Below are 22,918 nucleotides of genomic sequence, written 5' to 3' on the forward strand. Positions count from 1 at the left end.
TAATATGGACTGTCTTGTGTGGAGTCAGCTTTGTGATCTTTTCACGGGGATCTAAATGTTTAGGTCCTCTTCATGTTTGTTTGCTTGTATGCAGAAGGTCATTATATTAAAAAATGGATCCTACCAGGGATGCCAGTGATCGTTGCAGAGAAGACAAATTTCTAGAGCCTTAGGGGAAAAAAACGGTCACTGCCTTTCCCAGAAATATTTGAAAGGGCTAATGAAGTTTGGTGTATCTCAGTGGTATTGACGATGTATGGCCTGATGAGGGGAAGAAAAAAAACCAGGTCTTTCAGGAAAGCAGCAGGTAAAAGAAATTTCTGTAGCCTTCCCCCTTCTAAATCTAATCAAATGAAACCACCTACAGGCCAATAAGCTTCTTGAGTGCACTTTGCCCTGGAAATAGTGTTTTATTATCACCCAAAATATAAATAATGCAATAAAAGAAAATGTTTGAGGTCTCCTTAATGAGGTATTGTTAAGGCACCCTTCGCTCTTATCTCCTTTCATAGCCTGATGCAAAGAGCAGCATCCAGTGGTCGAGAGTGTATTTTGAGTGCTGCTGGGAAAGTACAAATGAGAAAACAGACTTAATTACACTGCTTACTGCATCTAGAGGTCCGTGTGGTTTGACCGGCTGTGTTAGGACACCCTGTAATTTGGAGAAATTCTCTGCGTGCTGGCACCATAAATGTACTGCTATCCAAAGGATGGTTAATAATCGAAAGTTGGCTGTTAACATTGCTGGAGCTGGTGTCTATAATTTCTGTGAGTGACCTGAATGACTCTGCAATGAAAGACTGAAATGTCACTCTCCTCCTTTACTTTGTTTGCCTTGAGCAAAGACTGCTCCAGATTGTGTACATCCACTGAGGTCCAAATGATGAAAGGGCAGTGCGTAAGCATAGATTCATGGCTCCGCTAAATCTCCCTGCTCTGGCAGAATAGTAGAGAGCATGGGGAGGAGGGCATGAGAGAAAAATAAGATGGTCTCCTCCAGAGCAGCTTCCACCGTGGCCATCTTTTCCCATCTCTGAGTGTGTAAAGGCGAGGCTGGCTATAGGGACTCGGCTCTCCCATGCTCTCTAGCTGCCAGCCACCAGTAAATCAGACCTGATGCCTGTGGCTAAAGGCAAAGCAAATGGTTTCCATTATCCAGGTATTTATTTTGCACCTGCTGCTGTGACATCTGTGTATTAACAGTTACGTATGACAAAAGGTAGGCTGACCTGACTTCGAGTATTTCATCGCTTCTTTTCATTATGCTGAGTGAGCGAGCAAGCAGAGGACTCGTATTCTTCTCCGGAGGTGTTACAGACTATCCAGCTGAGACATCTGTGGAGTGGCAAGTGCAAGGAGCTTTACCTTTGCTGTCAGGAATCTTAAACCCTTGTTTCCGTTGTGTCTCATTGGTACAGCTCAGATGCAGTAAAGGAGTAAAATACTATCAGTAAATTTCAGAAAGTTCAGTATTTGCATTTCATTTGGAAACCTGTGACATTTTGGCATATTTTCACTGGAAGGCCAGGGCAATGCTGATTGAAGATCAGTGTCGGCATTAAAATACACAAGGTATGGAGAGCTGATGTGCTTCAGAGCAAAGCCACACTGCCAGGCACAGAACCAGGGCAGCCCTGGGCAGGGGATAAGACTGAGTGTTCAGGGTTGTTATTTGTTTTTTTAAATACAGGGTTGAACAAAAAGACTAATTCACTCACAGCTCTCTGGGACTGTATCTTCTTGGAGCAAGACAGGTTCTTAATACTTCTGTGGTATCTTTAAAATCATTCAGGCTTTTGTGCATGTTGCCTGATGTAGAAGTGTCAGAACTGGGGTCTGTTCAACCTTTCCACTTACTGTGTGATAGATAGGAAAGCACTAGAAAAGTACCACTCTCTATATTCCCTCTAATACAGTATGGCTAGCTTTCAAGGACCGAGAAACTTTTCCATTGTTTGGATAAGCATGGATGTCAGTTGTACTCTGGCAAAATTATGCTGGGAAGTCCCAACGAAATCTAAGCCCGAATGACTGTGTTCATTCCCCTCCAGCTGTCATGAAGGCACTATCAACATTTTGTTTACTGAAAAGCTTTAAGAGGTACTACTGCCATTTATATATGACAGACGTGGTGAAGTCCTGACTATATTTCTGGAAGCCTTGCCATCACTTTTCCGCCTTGCGTTAGTCTGTAATCAGTTGAAAATGTCCCATAATGCCAGGAAGGTGGAAGAAAAGAATCTAGAAAGCAAGGACACTGGCATTAGTTCTCAGTGCAGTGTATTTGTAAAGTACTGCTGTTAGATTTAGGACTGTATCTGATTTACATAGGGGAAAAAAAAGCCTGTTGCTACTTGTTGAACTCATCTGAGGTGAAAGCACAAACTTTGGCTTTCCTCCAGTCACCCGAACACAACGCCACCATCAACATCCTTTTTTGCCCCTGCTAGATACAAACTTTTTCTCTGCAGCATGTTTTATCCATAGCCCTCCATTCACCTTACAGGATTCTAGTTCATACCACGTGAACCACTGCTGAACTGTTTTGTACTGCTACAATTTCAGCTTTGTGGAAAAGGAGGAATATTTGGCTCCTTCCTTTTTGCACCATGATGTGTATTTTGTGACTGCTGAACACGTCAGCTTTTCACAAACAAGAAAGGAAGAAACACAACAGAAGTAGCCTCATCACATTAAACTGTAGCATTAACAGATAGAAGGAAAGACACTGCAAATTAAATCATAGAGGTCCTTGGTGGGTTGTTTATGGTTGGGATTTTTTTTTTCCATCTCACTAGAAAAGATCTTGTATATTGAAAACCAAAATGATGTCTCTTGTTGTGGTAAAATGGGAACTGTATTTATTTGCCATAAATCTACTCAAATTTTGTTGCAGAGCCCATAGGCAAAACTCCATGTGCTTTGTTAGGTTTAGGCATGTTACAAGACAAGGATAACTGAACTCCCCCCTGCAAAGGGAAAGAAAAGCCTGAAACACTTCCAGCAGCCTCCCCCCTATGATTTTTTTTTTTTTCCTGGGAGTAGGGAGGGAGGTGGAGAGAAAGAAGGGAAGGGAAGAATAGTTATCAAGTAACTCAGGATTTTGGAGGTGGGGGAGATCTGTTTTTTAAACTAGGATGGACGACAATCTGTCCCTCACACCTGAATTCCTTTTGAGAAGAATGGTACCTGAGGACTGGAGGGTTGCCTTTTTAGCAGTTTCTCTCGAGCAGGGCTTGCTCTGCCACCACCCATCATCAGAGAGCTCAGAGCTTGCAAAGCTGCTGCTGTGGCCACCGAGCTCTTAGAACACCGGTGACTGCGAACACACTGAATTTGCCAAGACTTTGGGAGTTATTTGGAGGCCCTGGGAAATTTCACTACGATTTGAGGTTAGGCAGGTCTGTGTTAGAACTGCTTTTTCGAGCAGCATGAACACACACACAGGGAAATAAGAGCCAGGTTCTCCTCAGAGACGGTTTTTACACTGATTTCAAGAGCGTTATTCTTGTTCCTCATTTACATTCCCAGGAGAGGAAACTGACTCAATATCTCTCTTATTTGTAGGCACTTGTTATAGCAGATTGAGGTTTCCCAGCTCAGTAAGAAGTCAAATGATCCAATAACTGACTCTGCATCTCGATTACTGAGAATACAGGGAAAATAACATACTTTATCCACTTCCTTCTGCCTACTCTTGCCACACCCTATGCAGGGAGGAAGGTACATTATGCTGCTTGTATGCAGGGGTTATTTCGAAAGTAACACAACCAGAGGAGAACCCCTCATTAGGGCTTCAATGAGGGATTACACATAGGTGTCAAGGGGCAAATAAGCCAGACGTTTTCAGCGTTATCCTTGTTTAATGTTACGAAATGGCTTTCAAAACTCTGGATGCAAATAAAACTTTCTGACAGGCTGCCAGAAACAGTCATGCCAATAATATCATGCCAACATGAATGAAGTCGGAGTGTTTTTCTTTGTAGCGATCAGACATGCCACACAATGCATTTCTGTGGAGTTCTCTTTCTTGGGTGGTTGAAATCACTTGGCTCGCGGCCTCGTGCCTCCCGGCTCACCTGAGGCATGCTGTAATCAGCCAGAACCATGCTGCATGTCATGTCTTACTGCTTCCAGAAAATATACAAATTTCCTTTCCTTCTATTCCCTTTGTGAATTAGCCCCTTAGGGGTACGGCTTTAAGACAGCGTGCAAGAAGCCTGTGCACAGATCCTCATAACGCATAATGAAATTTGTGTGCCTGCCTACTTCCTCTGAAAATGAACTCTAGAACAGCAGAAGTGACTTGGTCTGGCACTTGCTTGGTCCTTTTGACCTCCCTCTTGTGATGGAATATAAAGACTTCCTCCTCCTTCTCTTACAGAAAGCCCGGAGGGTATGTTTGTACGATGTGCTGTCTGGTCCTGCAGTAAACCGAGGCGTTTCTCGTGGATTTCAGTGCCCTCAGCTCCAGTTCTGAAGAAAGATAAGGCTGTTCGACACTTCATGGGATGAACTTGGCTTAAGAGTGCAGGTGCAGCGAGACTACGTGGCCTGTGACAGAAGGCTTGAACGTAAAGTTTTTGCTTCAAAATGACATCAGAAAGCATTGTAAGCCCAGGAGAGCTAAGTGCTTCTGACAAGTACAAAATTCTCACCTGCAGAATAGGTGCTAAGAACTCACGCTCTTTCCAAGCCCTTATTTGTTACTGTAGCACTGTGTAGAATTTAGTAAAGTTTCCCAGTGAAAACTCCCCTATGCAGAACCACGTAAGCTTCTCGTACACAGCCCATTTGTAACGTTTTTTTTGCAAGACCTACAAAAAAGCCAGAGAGAGAACATGCTATAAACCACCACCAAAACCTCCGGGCTGCTCTGGATTGCGGGACGGTTTCTTGCAGTCTGCCAGGATCTGTGCCGAGCGCCTGGGGAGCTGAAAACTGCTATTGTCCTGTGATAAGGCTTTACTTGAAGCAGGCTCTGCTGGAGGCACAGCCTAGACTTGCAACTCGCGTTGAACCAGCACCGCCAAAATGCCCCTTATAACCAGCATCGATTGCAGCGATGTCAAAACCCCTCCTGTCCTATAAACTAAGTAAAGAATGTGAGTTTAAGGGGGGGAAATATACGTTGGAAAGTGTAACTGTGTACGTAGCTTTTGTTGTCACTCGCCGAGAATCAGCGGGCCATACCTGACAGCTTCTTATTTTTTGCCTTGGGCCTGGTCTACATGCACTTTTGCACTAGCAAAACACAGCTAGTGCAGTAAGCGTTTACCCCTTCTAATGTTACCATTTCATCTAGTCTAATAAGGCCCAGCTTTTATTTATGTGTATATCTGTGCTTGTGAGAGGCAGGAAGAACACACCAGCTGGGGAAGGGGAAAAAAAACAAAAAGAAAAAAGAAAAGATTCCCGAGTATCTACCCAAGGAGTTAATGCAATGGGGTATATGTGAAGGGGTTAAAACACTACACAGGTACAGATCCTGTGGCAATTACAAATGTTATTGAAATAAAAACCAGAAACAGGAAGCCAAAAAACAGGTCCCTAAGGCAGGCATCTGTCTTAAATGATATCATTTGTCAAGTTTCCAGCATCTTGTGGTTGTGAACACAAAAAGAAGTTCTGTGTTATACTAAGGACATTACATACTCATTAGTTGGAATGTTCCTGAAGTACATAATACAGGATTTTCATTTAATAAGAAGCAGCTACTTGCCACTGCATTGTACATAAAATAAATTCTGGGCATGCTAATTGCCATTCAAGGATGTTCTACCTAATTTTTGACAGGTTTTTCTTCCCCTCCCCCTTTAGCCTACACTGTAAAAATTGTGAGCAGAATGTGTTGCTATAGTTTAAAAACCTTTTTAGAGTATTTTCTTATTTCTGAAATCTGGATTCCTGCAATGATGAATATTGAAGGCTTTAATGCAGATATTAAAGAAAGAAGAAAAACAAGTTACCTATAGGAATATCATAGCAAGAAGGGGAGTAGCAAGAAAGCAAAATACATACATACGTGTGTGTGTGTGTATGTGTATATCTCTCAGCACAATAACTCTTCAAGTCATCACCCCCCATCTCGAATAACAAACCTAACTGTAATTAATTGGTATAGTTCCTCTGTTTGAACACTATTAGTGCATTAGACTTAACTAATATATAAGCTTCCCCCTCACTGCCCTGCCAATGACCTTAAGCTTCACATGGTAGGAAGGCCACTTGCTGTAGAATAGAAAAGTAATTTATCCACCATGATTGTTCAGCCCTGGCCCCTCCGTAAAACAGCGACTGACAATTGTGCTGTATTATGGATGGTATGTTTGTGGTGTGTACAATAGTGTGCAGAGCATCAAACTCACTTCCCTGAACACTGCAGGCAGGGTTTGAAAAGTGATCCTAGAAAGAAGAGACCACTTGCTGAGCGATGGCCTTCCATTTTCAAATCTTTTTTTTTTCCCTTCAAATATCTCCTCCCCTTTTTTTTGCCCCAGAGAGACCAGTATTGTTTTCTCAGCTTAAGTAAGAGCAGTATGTATTTTTCCATTCATAAAAGTATGTCATATTAAAAAAAAAAAAATAAAAAGGTTACTTTGCTTTTATTTTACCTGGGATTTCCCTGCTTCCTTCCACATTTCAGGATTTAGCATATTCCCTCAAAACATAATAAATTTAGATTCTGTAGCTTAAGGGATCCATCAGTTAAAATGTTAGTCTTTCATCTTTATTACCCTCCCATTAAAATGAAAGAAACCGGGACACACTTCAGTTTAGAAGAAGCAATTTAGTTGGTAATGTCCTTACTACTCAAGTCTTTACAAAGAGAGAAAGTGCATTATTGCTTATATTTCACACATCTATCTGCATAAGAAGCAACTAAAGCTTTCAGACACATACGATGTTAAATTTAATAATATTCTTTGATTAGATTATTTTATTACAACATTTTTCCATTACCAGTCATTTCCCGTACACATTTACATTCATAAAACCTGCAGGTTTTTCTTTGTTTGTGTGTGTGTGTATGTATTCATAAAGCAAGGGAAAGATTTTCTGGTTTGCTACAGCTGTTAGATTCGAAAAGAGCAGATTAATAACTAGCCACCACGTAGGACTAGGTTTTCTTGTACACTGCACCAGTAACCCTTTGCTATAATGAGGACACAAAGAGGCTCACATCAGGCTGCTCCTCTTCTTCATAACTCAAAAGCGTCACAGTGGCAATAGCCTCTAGTGCTATTTGTCTTTAGTGCAGTTGTGACACTTCGGCATGATCCATAATTTGGCAGCTATTTACCGTGACATTTCCCTTCAGTGCAGCCATAACATTCAGTGAAGCCATTATTTGGTTCCATTTACCATATAAATTGTATTGTTGTGCATGCATGCTAGCAGCTACATTAGGTACCTGAAAATGAGTAAATCTTGTAAAATAGATACTAACAGTTATTCAGCAGAGAAATTTCTTTACTCCTCAGACAGAAGTAGGAATATATATAATATCTGCAAACACTGCTGCAAACTTTTCCTTGAGAGACTGTAATTATATGTATTTACATGACACAGCAGTTATTCATATCCACTTATTAAATACATACTTTTATATATATATATACACACACACACACACACATATGCACACATACAAATATATAGCAAACTATTGCTGGGTAGAAATCTAACTTAATTCAAAAAGGTATTAGGAGATTCCAGCATAGCAATTAAGTAGGAAGCGTATCTGTAAAATGTGCTGAGGGTTGCAGGCCAGGAGAGAGTGAGTACGTGTGTGTCCGTGTGCGCGTGCGTATGCACACATGTGACAGACTCAGGAAAAAAGCCAGCTCTTCATCTAGTTCTTTGTTGTTTTTCCATGGAAGCATATGTGTGTAGGAAAAGGAAATTCTGTTATTAGCCTCAGCAAACAATGCCAGATTCCTCTGTAGCAAATTCATTTAGAAAGGTAAAATTAGGATGTAGTGCTAGCAACCACATCTCAATGAGCTGCTATTATTAATAGTATTATTATTTAAATCCCTGCTCTCTACATATAGTATACTTAGTACTTCCCAGGCAAATGTATTATTATTTTTAATCATTTAAGTCCCCACTGTGCACACAGCTTTTAATACACCTTTTTTGCAAGCATATTAAGTGTATTGTTATTAATCCCTTGCTGTGACTCTACAGTATTTCTTTTCCTTGTATGTTCAATGTCCTATCATCATTTAAACCTCTCAGTGTGTGCATGCCATATACATTTTCCTATCCATCTAATATTTAAACATTATTTAAATCCATCATAGCTTACTTATTCAAAGTCAGCCCTGCTCCCATAACTGTAAGTTTGCAGAATATACTTTTAAAGAGAAGAAGTTGGCTTTTTTCCCCCCCCGCAAACCAAAAATTATTATGAATCTCAGCAGAAAAGGCTTATCTGCGTGTTTCAGAAATACTTTTCACCCTCTCCTCACTGATAATGCTCTCTTGCAGCAATATAAACGACAGAAGTTGTATCTTTAAAAACAAAAATTACTTCTTCATTCTGGATTCATTCATGGAAGAGCAACCATGTATACTCTGAGTTACCCCTTTAGCTTAACGTAGGCATTTGATGAAAAGGACAAGCCCAATGGCCACAGGCCGACCCAAACACCTACGAAATTAGTACACTGGCCATACAAGTTCTGCACACAACAAATTTAAACTTTTTATTAATCATACTGTAATCAGTATGAAAGTGCTAAATAATAAGCCTGAAGCCAAAATTAAAACAACAAAATGTCATATCTGAATATATATATATATATATATGTGAACCTTCCAAAGGTTCCTCTCTTCCCTTATTTTGATCAGTGAAAGAGCCCGGGGCAGTTGCATTACTCAATGTCATATATGAACTAACATATTAAAAAGAATGTAGAACGCTGTATGTCCAAAGAGAATCCTGTTACAAGAAGAATTTTTTATGACAAAAACATTTGGAATTCACTGCCTCAGAAACACCTAACTCTATTGGACTGGAAGTGATCAACACCTCTGAAAATCCAGCCACTTGGATGGGTTTTGGCATTTGACTGCAGGAACTTAATTTGAAAAATTGTTACCCATGCAACTCTTCTGTGTGTATCACAGATGTAACCAATTGTATTCTTTTTATTTTTATTTTGCCCTAGTACATCCCAAACAGCCTTTTTTTTTTTGCGATGCATTTATTGACCAAGGGCACCACCTTTTCTCTGAACAAGAAAATAAACCATGTGTCTAGGAATAAAATAGTGACAACTTTGTATGCTCTGACCTTGTACGGTACTTGAGTTGTTTGCATCTTTCTAGCATCCAGTTGGAAGGCCAATATACCTTACCAATTATGCAAAACCCACCAAACACCACATTTGTAATATTAGAGAGGAAAGAGGAAATATGTTTCTGACAGCAGATCTTGGTGAAAACAAAAATCATAGTGGTTTGATGCTCAGCGTGAGTAAAAGAGAAATGGTAACAAAGACTCGAGCCATTCTGCCTGTTCCCAAAATCCTCCAAAGTGGGATGAAACCCAGTAGTCAGACATAGCCCAAAAAAGGGATAGTTCTTTGTTGCACACAATTCTTTAGGATGCTAATGACATATGCACTAAAAAATTACAATAACAATGTGCTAAATCAAAGTTAAAAATACTTTTTCTACTGCCTGTACTACTGAGTAAAATATAAGTTTTTCCTACATTTTACTTTTAAAAATGTCATGTACAGTCAGTCCTGAATAATGCCCAAAAACTAAGTTTACCCTGGATTTTTTCCTTCAACCCCTAGACATTATCAGTCTATCATTACATTTATTATTAGGTGTATGATCTTAGGAAATTTCCATCTCTCCAACTGCATACAAATGTATATAATTTCAAAAGATGTGGCAAAATCAGCCTTTAAGATCTTAAACGTTTGCTATGGAAAAAAAGATGTAGAGCAAGCATAGTTTAAAGTATTTTATTGTTCTGGAAAGTATTACACTTCTAGCAGGAATTCCCACTGTATGTACCGTTAATAATATCTATTAAGTGAGGAAGAATTTTCAAAACTTTACAAAACCTTTTCACTGCACCCACTAGATAATCTATGGCTGAGCGTCAGTACGTGTACGAGGTACTGTTCCTGTAGATTTAAAATGGTCTTGCTGTTTGTAAAAGGCCTTCTGCAGAAGCAATATTCAGTAAAAGTAGAAGCAGCAGCCTGATTATGGGAAGTCACAACAAGAATCATTGGTGAAAGAACTCTACAACACCGAGATTATCTACAAAGGAGCAAGTCAGCAAGAACCGTATCAATATGAATAAATGCCACAACTATTTGAATAGCTTTTTAAACTTTATTAAATCTCCAAAAAATGTACAGGACCTGAACACATGTGAACATGGCTCAAAACTCCACTCCAATAATCTTGTAATACTGACTAAAGGGGAGATGGGACAGTAAACAGTAACAGTAGCAAAGGAAAAGGCAAGAAAATGAGATTATGTTGCAACTTGTAGTTAAAGATTTAAAAGAAAATTGCACAGTTGTTTATAGTTACGAAAGACATAATTAAAAAAAAAAAGTCAAGTTGCTTTTCTTAATATTACTGACATGTCAGAATTGGAGGATAAATGTTCCCTGTGTAACCAGTCAAGGAATATTACTATGATCCATGATGCAACTGAATTATGATTATCGTGTTTGTGACAAAAAAAGAGGAGCATATTTTTTTCGAGAAACTTCAAGAGATTAATAGCGCAACCACAAGATACAACTCTTTACTTAGTCTTGTTCTAACAATTTTATTTTTAAATCAGGGAATCAAAATTGCTGAAAGAATTTTTTTCTTCTGAGCTGAACTATATATAAAGTATTATCAAACCAGTCTGACAGACTAAATCTGCCTCTGCATCAAGACTTATTCTGTCAAGAACAATGTTCTTGTCTCATGCTAGTCTAAGCGACAGAATCAAACACAGGCCCATTAAGTCTGTGCTACAGCCACCGATTTAAGCACTTTTAAGAAAAGAAAAAAACCACAAAACTTTTCATTAACACCTTAATGCTGTTTTTTAATATACTATCCATTACTAAGCTTAAAAAAAGAAATTGTTTCTAGTAATTCTGAGGCATAAAGTGCCCATTTTCTCTCTTCTGATTTATATCATTGTTCTGTTTTTACAGCTTACTGTTGACAGAGTGAGGTAATTCAACTACAATTTTTCCAATGTTTTTTCCCATGTACATGTAATCTACAGCACGGAATACAGACTCCAAGCCAGTGAACCTGCCCTCCGGAGACATGTCTCCAAAGTCCACCTCACAAACCAGGTCTCCTCCTTCATGCATCTTGAGCAAGTGCTTCAGAGCCATTTTGTATTCGGAAAGGTAATGGTTCAAGAAGAAACCCCGGATGCTGGCAGACTTCTTCAATAGTTTTGCTGGCAGTAACTCCGCTTTAATGGGCTGGAGGCCAGTAGGGTTTTGGTAGCCAGCGATAAAACCAATAACTATCAGGCGCCCTTTGGTAGCCAAGGAGTTAAGAGCCAAGTCAAACATCTTTCCCCCAACAGATTCATACACTACATCCACACCTTCAGGATAGTCTTTCCTAAGAACAGATTCAACGTTTTCAGTTTTATAGTTGATCGTACGGTCACAGCCAATGGATTTCAGAAAACCACCCTTTTCATCACTGGAGCAGGTTCCAATTACATGGCATTTTGCCTTCTTTGCAAGCTGCACAGCGAACTGGCCCGTTCCTCCAGCCGCTGCTGTCACCAGAACCTTCTTGCCTTCAGACAGCTCTCCCAGCTCTTTCAAACTGATGTATGCGGTAGCCCCACTTACCATTAAAGTAAGAAACTCGGGTTTCACAGAGGGTAGAGGAACTGCTTGTTTGGCAGGCACAACTGTGTATTCAGCAAAGGAACCTGCTTTCACGTAGGCCACAGCTTGACCCACTGTGTAATCAGCACTAGCACTGAGTCCTAACGCTACCACATCACCGACACCTTCAAAACCTATATCAAATGGGGGTTTAACTGATGCGTCATATCGACCAGCTGAGTAGTTTATGTCAGATGCATTAATGCCGACAAATCTAGAAGAAAACAAAAATGTATTAACGAGATTTATTCCTTACCAAGTCTTTGTTGTATGAGAAACCTTCAATTTAAAGTTGTGGGATAAGTATGAGACTTTTTTCTGATTATTGGTATATTTGAACAATGAGTACACTCCAGAGACTACTTCCATCAGACTTTTGTAGTTTACATTCTGTTACTATAGAGTTAAAGATAAATTTGCTGAAAGAAAAAACCAAAAACAAAAACCAACTTGTATTTTCCTCAGGTCCATTTGACCAAACTAAGCAAACTAAAAATAATTCTGTACAAGATTAAAGGATGAAAATTAATTGACCACTTTATACAAGATGTGAAAACACTGAAGAGTAAAACGTGCAAAGCGGTAAATATGTGGATTCTGGCAACAAATTTACATTTTTGAATATAATAATACTGTTAATGACTAATGATCATATTAACTATCGATGTCATTTGCAAGGTCATGTTACTGTAGGCAAGTACTTTTTAATTGATGGAGTCACTACAGCAAATTTGCCTTTTGATGTAGCTAATGTCAACGTTAAAATATTTTTCTTTATATAAATTACTTGCAACACATCAAAACAACCTTGCACAGAAGGACTAAAATTATAAGACTGAGTATCAAGCCCTACTGACCTCTAACAGGTGAAAATGGATGCTGATTTTTTTTTTTTTAGAAAAAGATATTCTCACAACTTGATTAAGCACTGGGAGATACTGCCCAAAAGAAAGCTATGACCTAGCTCAAACACAAAGAATATTTTAGTAACACTTTTTTTTTAAAAAAACCCCTCCATAATAATACTTCTACACAGGAAATGGAAGAGAGACTGGGGAAGGTTCTGTTAACTGGAAAACGTAAAAAAACCCCACAGACAACAGAAAATGCCAGGACTTTTACTACATGGTGAAGTGACAACCTGAAAGGTGTACCTGATACCATGCAAAAGCTGCAGAAGTATGCGAACAGTGCACTTTCAATTGTTGCAGTTAGCAATAGGCTCAAATCATATGTGCGTATAGTTTTAAATTGCTTGCACACAGAGCGAGGAGAGCTACAACCGCTTTGCTCGTTTTGATTTCCTTCATTCTTTATAGCACGGGGAGCCTCAAACTTTCACCAAGGTAATGTGTTACGTATAAAAAGTCACGTATGTATAAACACATCCATGCACAAAATAGGTGCAAGTGACTGTTGCTCTATTTAATCCTGCCCTTAATTCACTGCTCAGCCGCAACAAAAAAATGCCTGCGTCTTGTTCGTAGACACAAAAAAACCCCTATTATCCTGCTTTAAGGTAACTCCCATACAGTACTCCTAAAAGACATATAAAAATTGGTAACGGAGCAGCAGCTCCCGAGGCAAACCGTGTCCCTCGGGCGCCAGGGAGAAGGGCTCGGAGCACCGTGGCGAGGCGTGCCGGCGCGGCACTAGCCTCCTCCCGCTTCTACACCCCAACTTCTGCGGAAGGCAGCTGAGGGCGAGAGGCCGGCGGGGAGCTGCGCTCGCCCCCTCCCCGCTCTCAGCCTTTCGCCCGACTGGGGGCTCTCGGTAGCTGCCAGGCCAGCCCCCAGGCGCTCACTCTGCCCCCGCACCAGCCCCCGGCCCCAGCCCGAGAGGCAGGTCCTCGCCCCCGCGGGACTGAGCCTCCCTCCTCACGCTGCCGGCGCACGCCTGCTGTCGCACGCTGCGGAGCCGCCGTGCCCTTGGCTGGGGCAGCGCACCCTATGGAAGGGGAGGCAGAGCAGTGCTGACAGTAGCAAGCCCCCGTCTCCCTCCCTCCAGGAGTTTCCCCTTCTTCTCAGCGCTGCGCTGCAGCGGGGAGAGCACAAAGGCAGGTAAATAACCCCCTGAGGACAAAAACTTTGCCTGCGGGGAAGGGGCGCGTCGTGCAGTGGGACAGACGCCTGCCGAGCAGGACTCCGGCACACGCACCGCTGCTTTTGTTCTGGAGCCGGAGAGGATGCAAACCCTTCCCCGCCCGGGCCCCGCCGCAACTTGTGCGTGCGGCTGCAGGGGCCGCGGCTCACAAGTTGGCGCTGCCCGGCCGCCCCCCGCCGCGCCGGGCAAGGTGCGGGGCTTCCCGCGGGGCTGGGGCGGCCGGGCGCCGGGCAGGGGACGCGGGGCGCCCGCGGTACCGCGCCCCCGGCCCTGCCCGCGAACGCGCGCTGCCTGCGCGCAGGCGGAGCTCGGCCGTGGGAGCGGGGCAGGCGGGCCGGGCAGCCCTGCCCGCCGCTGCCCGCTCCGCGCTGGCAGGGGCTGGGGCGGACAAAGCCCTGTGCGCTGCCCCGCTGCGCGGGGGGCTCGTCCCCGCCGCCCGCCCCCCGCACACACACGCATCCATGCGCACGCACAGGAGACACAGACACGCGTGCACACGCACCCGCTCCCTCCCCGTCTCCGCGGGGCTGCTGGGCCACGGGAAATGGTTCTCCCTGGGCTCATCACTACTGATCAATGCAGCCTGCCGCCCAGCCCTCCCCCCTCATTTTTTTAAACTCCCTTTTTATTGTGTGCAAACTCAAAACTCCTGTTCGCATTGTGCGGGCTTTTTTTTTTTCTTTAAAGGTTGGTTAGACTCTTGGATTCCTCGCACATTAAAACGATGGTACGCAGCGTCTGGATTAAACCGTACTGTCTAATTTGCCTTGTCATTCCGGCTGACAGAAGGGAGGTGGTAGGATATGCTCGCAGTTTCTTAGATTATTTTGCTTTTAAAAGTAGGAATAACTATGATTTGCAAGTTGAAGATCAGTTTACTAACTTCTGAGACTGAGAAAAGGAGAGCACAGAAGTAACAATTCCTTGGGGTGCTGGTGGGTTTTAAGACCCCTTCCAGATCTTTTATATTGTCTTACTTTCTTACTTAAAACGTATTATTTAATTTAGCTGTTTCTAATTGAGGCTTGCTCCTTCAACATTTCAAGATGTAAACCTGAGGGGGAAAAAAAAAGGCTAGAGATCAGCTTTTCCCAAAATAATTACGCACATTGAGTCACCCGTTTTATTTATACTCAACAGTGTTGAACCCCCTCGTATTGTTTATTATAGAAAACAGGAGGACACCGCCGAGGGGAGGAAATGCTGCTTTTCGTACCACAACAAAGCGTGAGACACTGAAAACCAGCACCACAGCCTTAAACACAGACAAAACAAAGTCATCCAAACCAGTACTATGCAAGAAAAACAATATTTAGACCAAACACTCAGCAGGAATAGTCCTCCACTCTTCCCACTGTGATCCATTAGTCCCTTGGTTCAAAAACTTTCTCAACCCCTCTTACTCCCTTGTCTAGAAACTTTTTTCCCATCTTCCAGCCCAACAGTAAATCGTTACAGGTATTTTGGAAACAAAATGCGTCACCTCCTCAAGAAAATCTCCCAACAACTTTAAGAAGGACCAAACCTTCACAGCCTTTGGATCCTTCTCCTGCAATAAAACGGAGGAACCTTGCCCTCCCTGCCCCCCCCCCCCAAAAAAAAAAAAACCAGGACAAAGGGACATACAAAGCTTAAATGGCTTCATTAAGGATTCTTTATTCACCTTTTCCCTTCCTCCTCTCCTACACAGAATCAAAGTAAAAAAAATTGCTTTAAATCGATTTCTAATTTTGAAGAATTTCTGAATAAAGGATGGAATTTTTTTTCTCTATAAAAAAGTAGAAATACGGGTTGCTGGCTTAGTTCTCTAAAAGAGAAGAAAGAGTAGAAGAAAGTTCCCCCTAACTGCATCTTATTTTAAAATATCTATCCATACAGGAAGTCAGCACATTTCAATTTCCCATTCCCCTAAATCCAAAACCAGATTTTATTGTGGTGGATGAGGATTGTTTTGCATAAAAAGCTCAAAGCAATTAATACTATTCATTGGCGTGACTGGGACTAAAATGAACAAATCCGCAAATGCACTCTTGGAACTCAAGTCCTTTATTGTTTTGGTTTTAATTGTATGTTTCTACCTATTAGAAAATGTACAGTTGTATTTAGGGCTTGTTTTTTTAAAAAACTAAATAAAGCCAGGGACTCATCCTTTCGGGATGGGAAAATGCTTCCCCAGAGTGACAAGAGAGGGGGAAACGTTCAGAACTCGCTTCCTGCTGCAGCTCGTATATAGAGAATGTTTTTCAGTAATGTGATCCTGTGTCTTCTGTGATACTCCCCAGAAAATAATAATAGAGAGGAAATGCCACAGAACCCCAAATATTACAAAACATATAAACTCTAAATCTAGACTTCATCACTCACCTCTCCCTCCCCTCCATCCCCACTCGTGCATGTGTGTCTGTAACAGGAACATGTGTGTAATAGGCTGATGTGTTAAAACCCAGTAATTGCCTGCCTGAATCTGTGGACCAGCTCCTGCCTTTAGTCTAGTACAAGCTCCGCGCCTCAGCCCTTTCACTGTGAGGTGTGCACATCCCCCTAGCACCCAGGGAGCCCACCCAGCAAAGGGAGGGAGGAGAGGGAGAAAGGAAGAGTTATACTGGAAGCCGTATAAAAAAAATGAATAAATTTTAAAAATTCACGGGGGGGGGCGGGGGGGGAAGGATGACAAAGTCTCCCAAGTGCGCGTGGGGGGGGAGGGGATTTGAGAAACAAGGATGTCGCTCTGCCTTCCATTATCCGAGTAGAGACTTGGTACTTGTATCTCAAGTCTTTCGACCTCTTTCACGAAAAGGAATTTAACTCCAGCTTGATGGCTGTTTCATGCCATTACTGTTTCATGGTCATTAGTGGATGCAGCCACACGATGTTTTAGACTTTGAGGTTTGGAGGGAATTTTGGTCTCAGAAATCCTAGTGGGAGATGTCAGCATCGGATTAAAGTGCCACATAAGCTTTCTTGTCAGCTCCTGGAGGAGTCCCTGTTCTTCCTTCTCCTTACCCCTTCTTTACTGTGTATTTATGTGTTACATATGGACACACACTAGAGATTACACATACACACACGCACACCACACACAGAGTCACACACTGCCTTAACAGAACTTCCAGCACCGTTCTCAAGCCAACTCAGTGCTTCTTAACATCTTTAAGCTCCAACGCAGAGCATGGCAAAAACTATGTGTTACTACGATTTCCTTTCTTGACGAGAACCTGAAAGTGCTGCTCTCTCCCGTGCCAGCCACGCAGTCTACTCCGAAGTTCCCAGAGTTTCAGCTTCCCCTCGTGGGCAGAGAAACCTCTGAACTTTAAAAGGCTTACTTTTAGCTTAAGGAACGACAACGCCTAGGAAGGAGCCACCGAGAACAAACAGGTTTATGGAGACAGCTGGGGGAGGCACGTTTTGTCCTCAGAGTCTTCATTTCATGGCGAGCTGCTCACCGCGCCGGACGCGCAGTCCTAGCGCTGGCGCAGGATTTACGGCGTATTATGTTAAGCAAAATGTCACCTCCTCACTCTTCGCCCGACCCGGCTCCACTCTAAAGCCGCCAACAACTGCGGGCTCGCGTCCTGCCGAGCGAGGCCGAGCACGGCCGCGCTGCTGCCGGGCGGCCGCCCTGCCCCCTCCCCGCCGCCCGCTTTTGGCGCGCAGAGGCGGGGGTGGTGCCGCGGCGGCCGGGGCTGGCAGGGCGGCGGGCCCCGGCCCTCTGCCTCCCTGGTGAGTCACGGCTGGCTGAGGGGTAGCGGCGGGCGGGCCGCGCCGGGGCGGGGGCAAGGAAAAAGGCATGGGGGGCAGCGGGCGCGGCGTCGCGCAGAGGAGAGCGGCTGGCGCGGGCCCGCACCCACGTCGCGACGCCGGGGGCACGCGGCTGTGGGTCAGCGTCCCCGAGAGTTGTGCGGGTGCGGCAGGGACACGCTCACGCCGCGGGGACTACGTGCGTGTAACGAGCCCGGGCAGGGACCTGGGAGGAACTCCCGAGCGCTTCCCGGCGTCTCACTCCCTCCTCGGGCTCGCTGAACGCAAAACTTGCCTCGTCCCCGCCTTGGCGCTGGGGCCCTGAGGTGCTTCCCTTCCTTCGGGCAGGCGTACGCCAGCAGCAGCGCGCACACACACACACATCCCCCCCGTCAGGGAAAGAGGAGGAGGAGGAGGAAGCGTCACCCCCACACACGTGGACGGGGCGACCGGACTGTAGCCCCAGCCATTCAAAACAACAACAACAACAACAAAATTAAATTAACAGTCGCCAGATGGCAGCTGGTACAACTTTGGAGCCGGTCTCCAAAGTGAGGGAGCGTGTGTGAGGGAGCAGGCCACAAGGTGCGACAAGGCGGAGGGGGCCGCCGCGGGGCCGGGGCGCGGGGGGTCGGGCGGGGCGGGCGGGCGCTCACCTGTTCCTGACAAGGAGGTCTCCGTCTCCCGGGAGTGGCACGGGCGCGTCCTGCCGCAGGGTAACCGCTTCCCTGAAGTTTTGGCTCAGCTTAGTCACCACCAGCTTCTTCATGGAGCTGGGGATGGACGAGCCCTGGAAATCCAGAAAGTGACGGGAGTAGGACATGTCCAGGATGGGCCGCGGCCGGCTGCCACCGAAGTAGGACCAGGCGGGACCCGCCGCGGCGCAGGACGGCTGCTGCCGCCGCCGCCACCAGCCCCGCGCTGCCCGGGAGCTCAGCAAAGCGCCGCTTTTTGCGCTAAAACTCATGCCCTGCCTCAGCTCTCCTCTCCCCCCCGGCTCGGGAGAGCTCCAGCTCGGGATTCTCCAGGCAGCTCGCAGGACCCACCGCCACCGAGCTGGCAGGAGAAGCTCTCCGCACGCAGCTATTTGTGTATGTAAATAAAGCCCCGTGCAGCAAGCTGCAGCCTGCCTCCGTCCTCCCCACCCAGCCAGCCCCTCCACCACGCGGAAACGCCGCCAGAGGAGCAGCGGCGAGATGGTCCCCTGCAGCCGGTCGTCTTCTGCCGCCGCTAGCGTTACCGAGGAGCAAGGCTGGCCCGCTCTCGCGGCCGTCCGTCCCGCAAGCCCGCCGCCGCTGCCAGCGGCTGCCCGGGCTGTGCCTGACCCGCCTCACCACACACACACGGGCACTGCCTGCCCCTGCCTGCCACCGCCGCCACGCCTGAGGACGGCAACTGGGGCCGTACTCTCTCTTGTCGGCGAGGCAGATGTACGGAAGGCTGGATTTTCTCCTAAGGTTGCTTTTAATTTGCACGCTGCCTCTGACTAAGGGATTTAAAAAACAGAGGAGAGAGAGAGAGAGAGAGAGAGAGAAGCACGCCTCGGATATTCCCTTCCCCCCCGCCCCCCCGCCCCGTTCTTTAGTTTACAAAAAGAGGTTATCTTTCTACTAAAAAAAAAAAAAAAGTAGGAAGAAAGCACGATAAATTATCAGGATCGATAAGGTTAGAGAAGTGGAGAGAAGTTGCAGCTAATCTTCTAATGTTGTTATTAGCCGCCGCCGAGGAGCCGCTGCCTGCGGGCGGAGGCTCCGCCCCTTCCGTGCGAAACGTTCACTTCCTCGCAAGGTGGTACGAATCAACCCCGAGCCGTTAGCAACCGTGCGCGGGCGCGGCGCCGCGCGGTGCGGGGGCCGGGTCGCGCGCGGCGGCGGTTGCGGCCGTTGGGGCGGCTGAGGCGCGGGCTCCACGCGCGGCGCGTGGAGGGATTTAAAAGGCGAAGCTCTCCCCGCTGCCGGGGGAGCCGCGCGGGGTGCCCTTCGCGGGCGGCACCCCTCCCGCCGCCCTCCTGCGAGGAGGGGAAGGTGACCAGGCTGCTGTCTGGGTCGCGGGGTTGTCTCTCGCTCCCTGTTACTGTCAGGAACACATTTTTTTCCTTTCTTTCTCGTTAAAAAAATCAAAATCGCCTCTCGCTGTAGAACACGTTTGGGAGAGGGAACCTGCGCAGGAAATCAACTGGGTCAAGGGACCGAAGTAAATGTTGTGATAGAGCCGCCAATCCCGACTTGGTACAACTGCGTGGAGGGAGGGAGGGAGGTAATGTAATAGAGATGTTGCACCGATGTCGGAGGAGCTCACGTGTAATTCCTAGAATTAACTCCATCCTATCAGTATAAACAGCTTATTGCTTAATTGTGCGGTATTAATAATTAAAAGCAGAAAAGAATACATCCCCTTCTGCCCAAAAGAGAGCAAAATTGCAGTTCCCAGTGTTTTCCTTTCGGAATCAGCTGGGTAGTTTTTATTTGCTTTCTTGACTTAAAAAAGAAAGGGAAGAACCCTTCTGTTCTTGCAGTTAACATTATATAAATCCCCAGACACATACTGTGCAAAATCTATTAGCAGCATGTTTCATATGCTGCAGTTCTTGCTCTGCAATCTGTTGGTATTTTAAAGTAAGGATGAACTGTAATCTCCCACAAATCATTTTTAATTCAATGCCGGTTAGACGTGTGCCACGGCGAGGTATCATCTCCTGCCTTTTTTTTTTTTTTTTTTTTTTAAGTTTGCTGGAACAAGACCTCTGCTGAAGTTAAATCAGCACATGCGTCTTGCACAGCACTTTAGCAAGTGGATTATAATAACAACCCCCTCAACGCGTGTCTCACATGAGGAATCTTTTATGCCGCGCTGTATTAAGACTTCTTTTTTTGTCATATTGTTTAGCTCTGGGAAAGGAAAAAAAAAAATGAAAACAAAGCAATTAAAAAGATTGACAGGTATGGGTTTGTGTGAGACCTATTTGTAATTGTCAGGGTGACGTGGGCAAGAGGAGGAGGAGTAACAAACTGAAGCAGGAAAAGCAGCTCGATGTGTCTGTCTATCAGTTGAGACTGTCTGAGAGCCCTGGGATCCGAATGTGTGTTATATTTCAGTGAAAAGAGAAGAGAGGGAGAGTGGATCTCTTTCTCTCCCAGGAGTTTAGGGGGGGGGACAGTTCACGTTAATCTCTCCCACTCAGTGAATGTCTTTTCTTCCTCCCCCCCCCTCTTTGCACACACTCTCCGGGGTTTTTCTTGGTTTTGGCAATTTTTTTTTTGTGTGTGTCTTTTTTTTTTTTTCTTCTTCTGTTGCAGATCAAGATCAGCCAAAAAAAAAAAATCCATGATAAAAAAATGTGTTTGCGTTATATTTAGTATCAGAAGAAGCTTCGATTTGTGGAGGAAAAAAAAGGGAGAGCAAGAGAGAAAAGTAGTCCTCTCCGGTGGTGACACTGTTTGATCTGTGACTGTTTGGAAGGTGGAGGAGTGACTGACATTTCCCATCCGGTGTATATGTATGTATGGGGCTTTACTCCTTTTTATTATTTGCTTTCTTGCTCTTAGACTAAGTGCTGGGAGGAGAAGGAGAGACGGGATCGACCTCGTTTTTTTGCACAATGAACAAACTATTATCAACGCAATAAAAAAAAAACCAAACAAACAAAAAACCCCCCAACAACAACCGCAACAACAACACACAAATCCACGAGCTTGAAACAAGCCAGCCAGCGAGCGAGCGAGAAAGTTGCGCTTTGAGACTCTTTGATCTCGGAGAACGCCTGAGAGGGGGGGAGTGACTGAATTTACCGTCTCATCGCCGCCGCTTGCTCGGCTCTCCGCCGCGAAGAAGGAGGAGAAGAAGACGAAGAAGTGATTAAGGAAAGGAGGGGGAGAAGGGGAGAGAGGAACAGGAGGGGGAAAAAAAAAAGGAACGAAAGAAAGATAATGGATTTGGGCTACAGATTGAACTGATCAAATCTTATTTATTTTGCACATCTCCACTGGCATCTTCCCTGCTGCTGCTGCTGCTGCCGAGAGGACTGAAGAGCTTTGTCTTATAAGGAACTTAAAAGAGAGAGAGAGAGAGAGAGTGTGAGAGAGAGGGAGGAAAATTAACCTTGTAAATGAAAACATTTCCTAAGCAAGTTTTTGGAGTGGCGGCGGAAATTGGCATCCCTGTCACCAGTCCGCGGCTTGCCTCATCCCACACCCCACCTTCCCCCCCGCCCCGCGCACCCCGCTCGCCGCGCCGGGAGCTGACCCGGGGGGGGGACCCGGACCGGGCGAGAGGAGAACCCGACCAAACTTTTTCTCCTTCCTCCCCCCCCCTCCTCCTTCCTCCTCCTCTCCCTCTCTCCCAGTCCTCCCCACCCTCCCTCTCGCTCTTCCTAGGCGGAATTAGAAGTTGAATCCGCTTTCTTTTCTCCTTCCTTCCCCTCCCTCCCTCCTTCCCTCCCTCCCTCCCTCCTTCCTCCCCCCCCCTTATTTTATTTTTTTATTTGTGTGTGTGTGCGCGGGTGTGTGCGTGTGTGTTTGTTTCTGCATGAAAAGAGGGGGATCGGAAGAGGAGTCCTGCGCGGAAACTCTGCGGCGGCGGCGGGCGGCGAGGCGGCGGCGGCGGCGGCAGCATGCCGCGGAGAAAGCAGCAGGCACCCCGGCGCTCCGCAGGTAACACCCTCCGCCTCCCCGCGCCGGCCCTCGCTGCCGGCGCAGGGGTGCCGCGGGCACGGCAGGGGAGGGGTTAACCCGCCGGGAAGCATTGCCGCGGGGGGAGCGGTTTCTCCAGCCCCGCTGCAGATTTAAACACCCCGGGTGGCTGCCTCCGGGGCTTTGGGGTTTGGGGCGGGGGGGGGGCGGCGGAGCGGGGGGGGGGAGCAGCACCTTGGTGGGGAAGAGACAGGGGCTGTAGTTTGTACTTCTTTGTACGCGGGAGCTGGAGGGATCGGCGTAGTTCCTGAGGTGTGTCACGCCGAGCCTGTCAGCCTCCATCCTCTCCGCCGTTGCCAACACGTTTAAAACTAGAAACTTCATTTTGTTGCAGTCCTGTAATCTCCGCATGCGGTTCCGCGTGTGCGAGTGTGCGTGTGTGCGGTGCCCAGGGCAGCGCTGGGGAGGGGAGGGAGCTCCGCTGTGCCAGGGCAGGGATGGTCCGCTTTGAAAGTGTGTCAGACCGTATCCAGGCTGAACCTGACA

General features: G+C 45.8%; 2 protein-coding genes across 3 annotated transcripts in view; one reads left to right on the forward strand and one right to left on the reverse strand.

The window, feature by feature from the left end:
- Positions 1–10,004: 10,004 nt before the first annotated feature.
- Positions 10,005–19,519, reverse strand: PTGR3 (prostaglandin reductase 3). 2 transcript variants are annotated; one of them, XM_072852843.1, is made up of 3 exons: positions 19,152–19,519; positions 18,401–18,534; positions 10,005–12,117 (listed from the first exon to the last, which is right to left on the reverse strand). In XM_072852843.1, exons 2-3 carry the CDS (start codon positions 18,511–18,513, stop codon positions 11,193–11,195), a joined length of 1,038 nt encoding a protein of 345 aa, XP_072708944.1. In that variant the 5' UTR covers positions 18,514–18,534; positions 19,152–19,519; the 3' UTR covers positions 10,005–11,192. The 2 variants fall into 2 exon arrangements, with proteins under 2 accessions (XP_072708944.1, XP_072708943.1); XM_072852842.1 differs by having other exon boundaries at positions 10,007–12,117; positions 18,401–19,518.
- Positions 17,890–22,918, forward strand: part of TSHZ1 (teashirt zinc finger homeobox 1) — a 58,249-nt gene continuing 53,220 nt past the window's right edge. The window contains exons 1-2 of the mRNA XM_072852841.1: positions 17,890–18,329; positions 21,041–22,393. Coding sequence (XP_072708942.1) covers positions 22,354–22,393 — 40 coding nt within the window. The 5' untranslated portion in view covers positions 17,890–18,329; positions 21,041–22,353. The remainder of the gene's footprint in view (positions 18,330–21,040; positions 22,394–22,918) is intronic.

The sequence above is a fragment of the Ciconia boyciana genome, chromosome 2, assembly GCF_034638445.1.
Source record: "Ciconia boyciana chromosome 2, ASM3463844v1, whole genome shotgun sequence".
Lineage (NCBI taxonomy): Eukaryota > Metazoa > Chordata > Aves > Ciconiiformes > Ciconiidae > Ciconia > Ciconia boyciana.

What these genes read in the sequence shown, in the direction of transcription:
- PTGR3 (XM_072852842.1), bottom strand. Translation starts at nt 18,711, where the DNA reads ATGAGTTTTAGCGCAAAAAGCGGCGCTTTGCTGAGCTCCCGGGCAGCG. An exon ending in GACCTCCTTGTCAGGAACAG is followed by an intron (nt 12,118 to 18,400) that starts GTGAGCGCCCGC and finishes GTTTTCTTCTAG; the next exon opens with ATTTGTCGGCATTAATGCAT.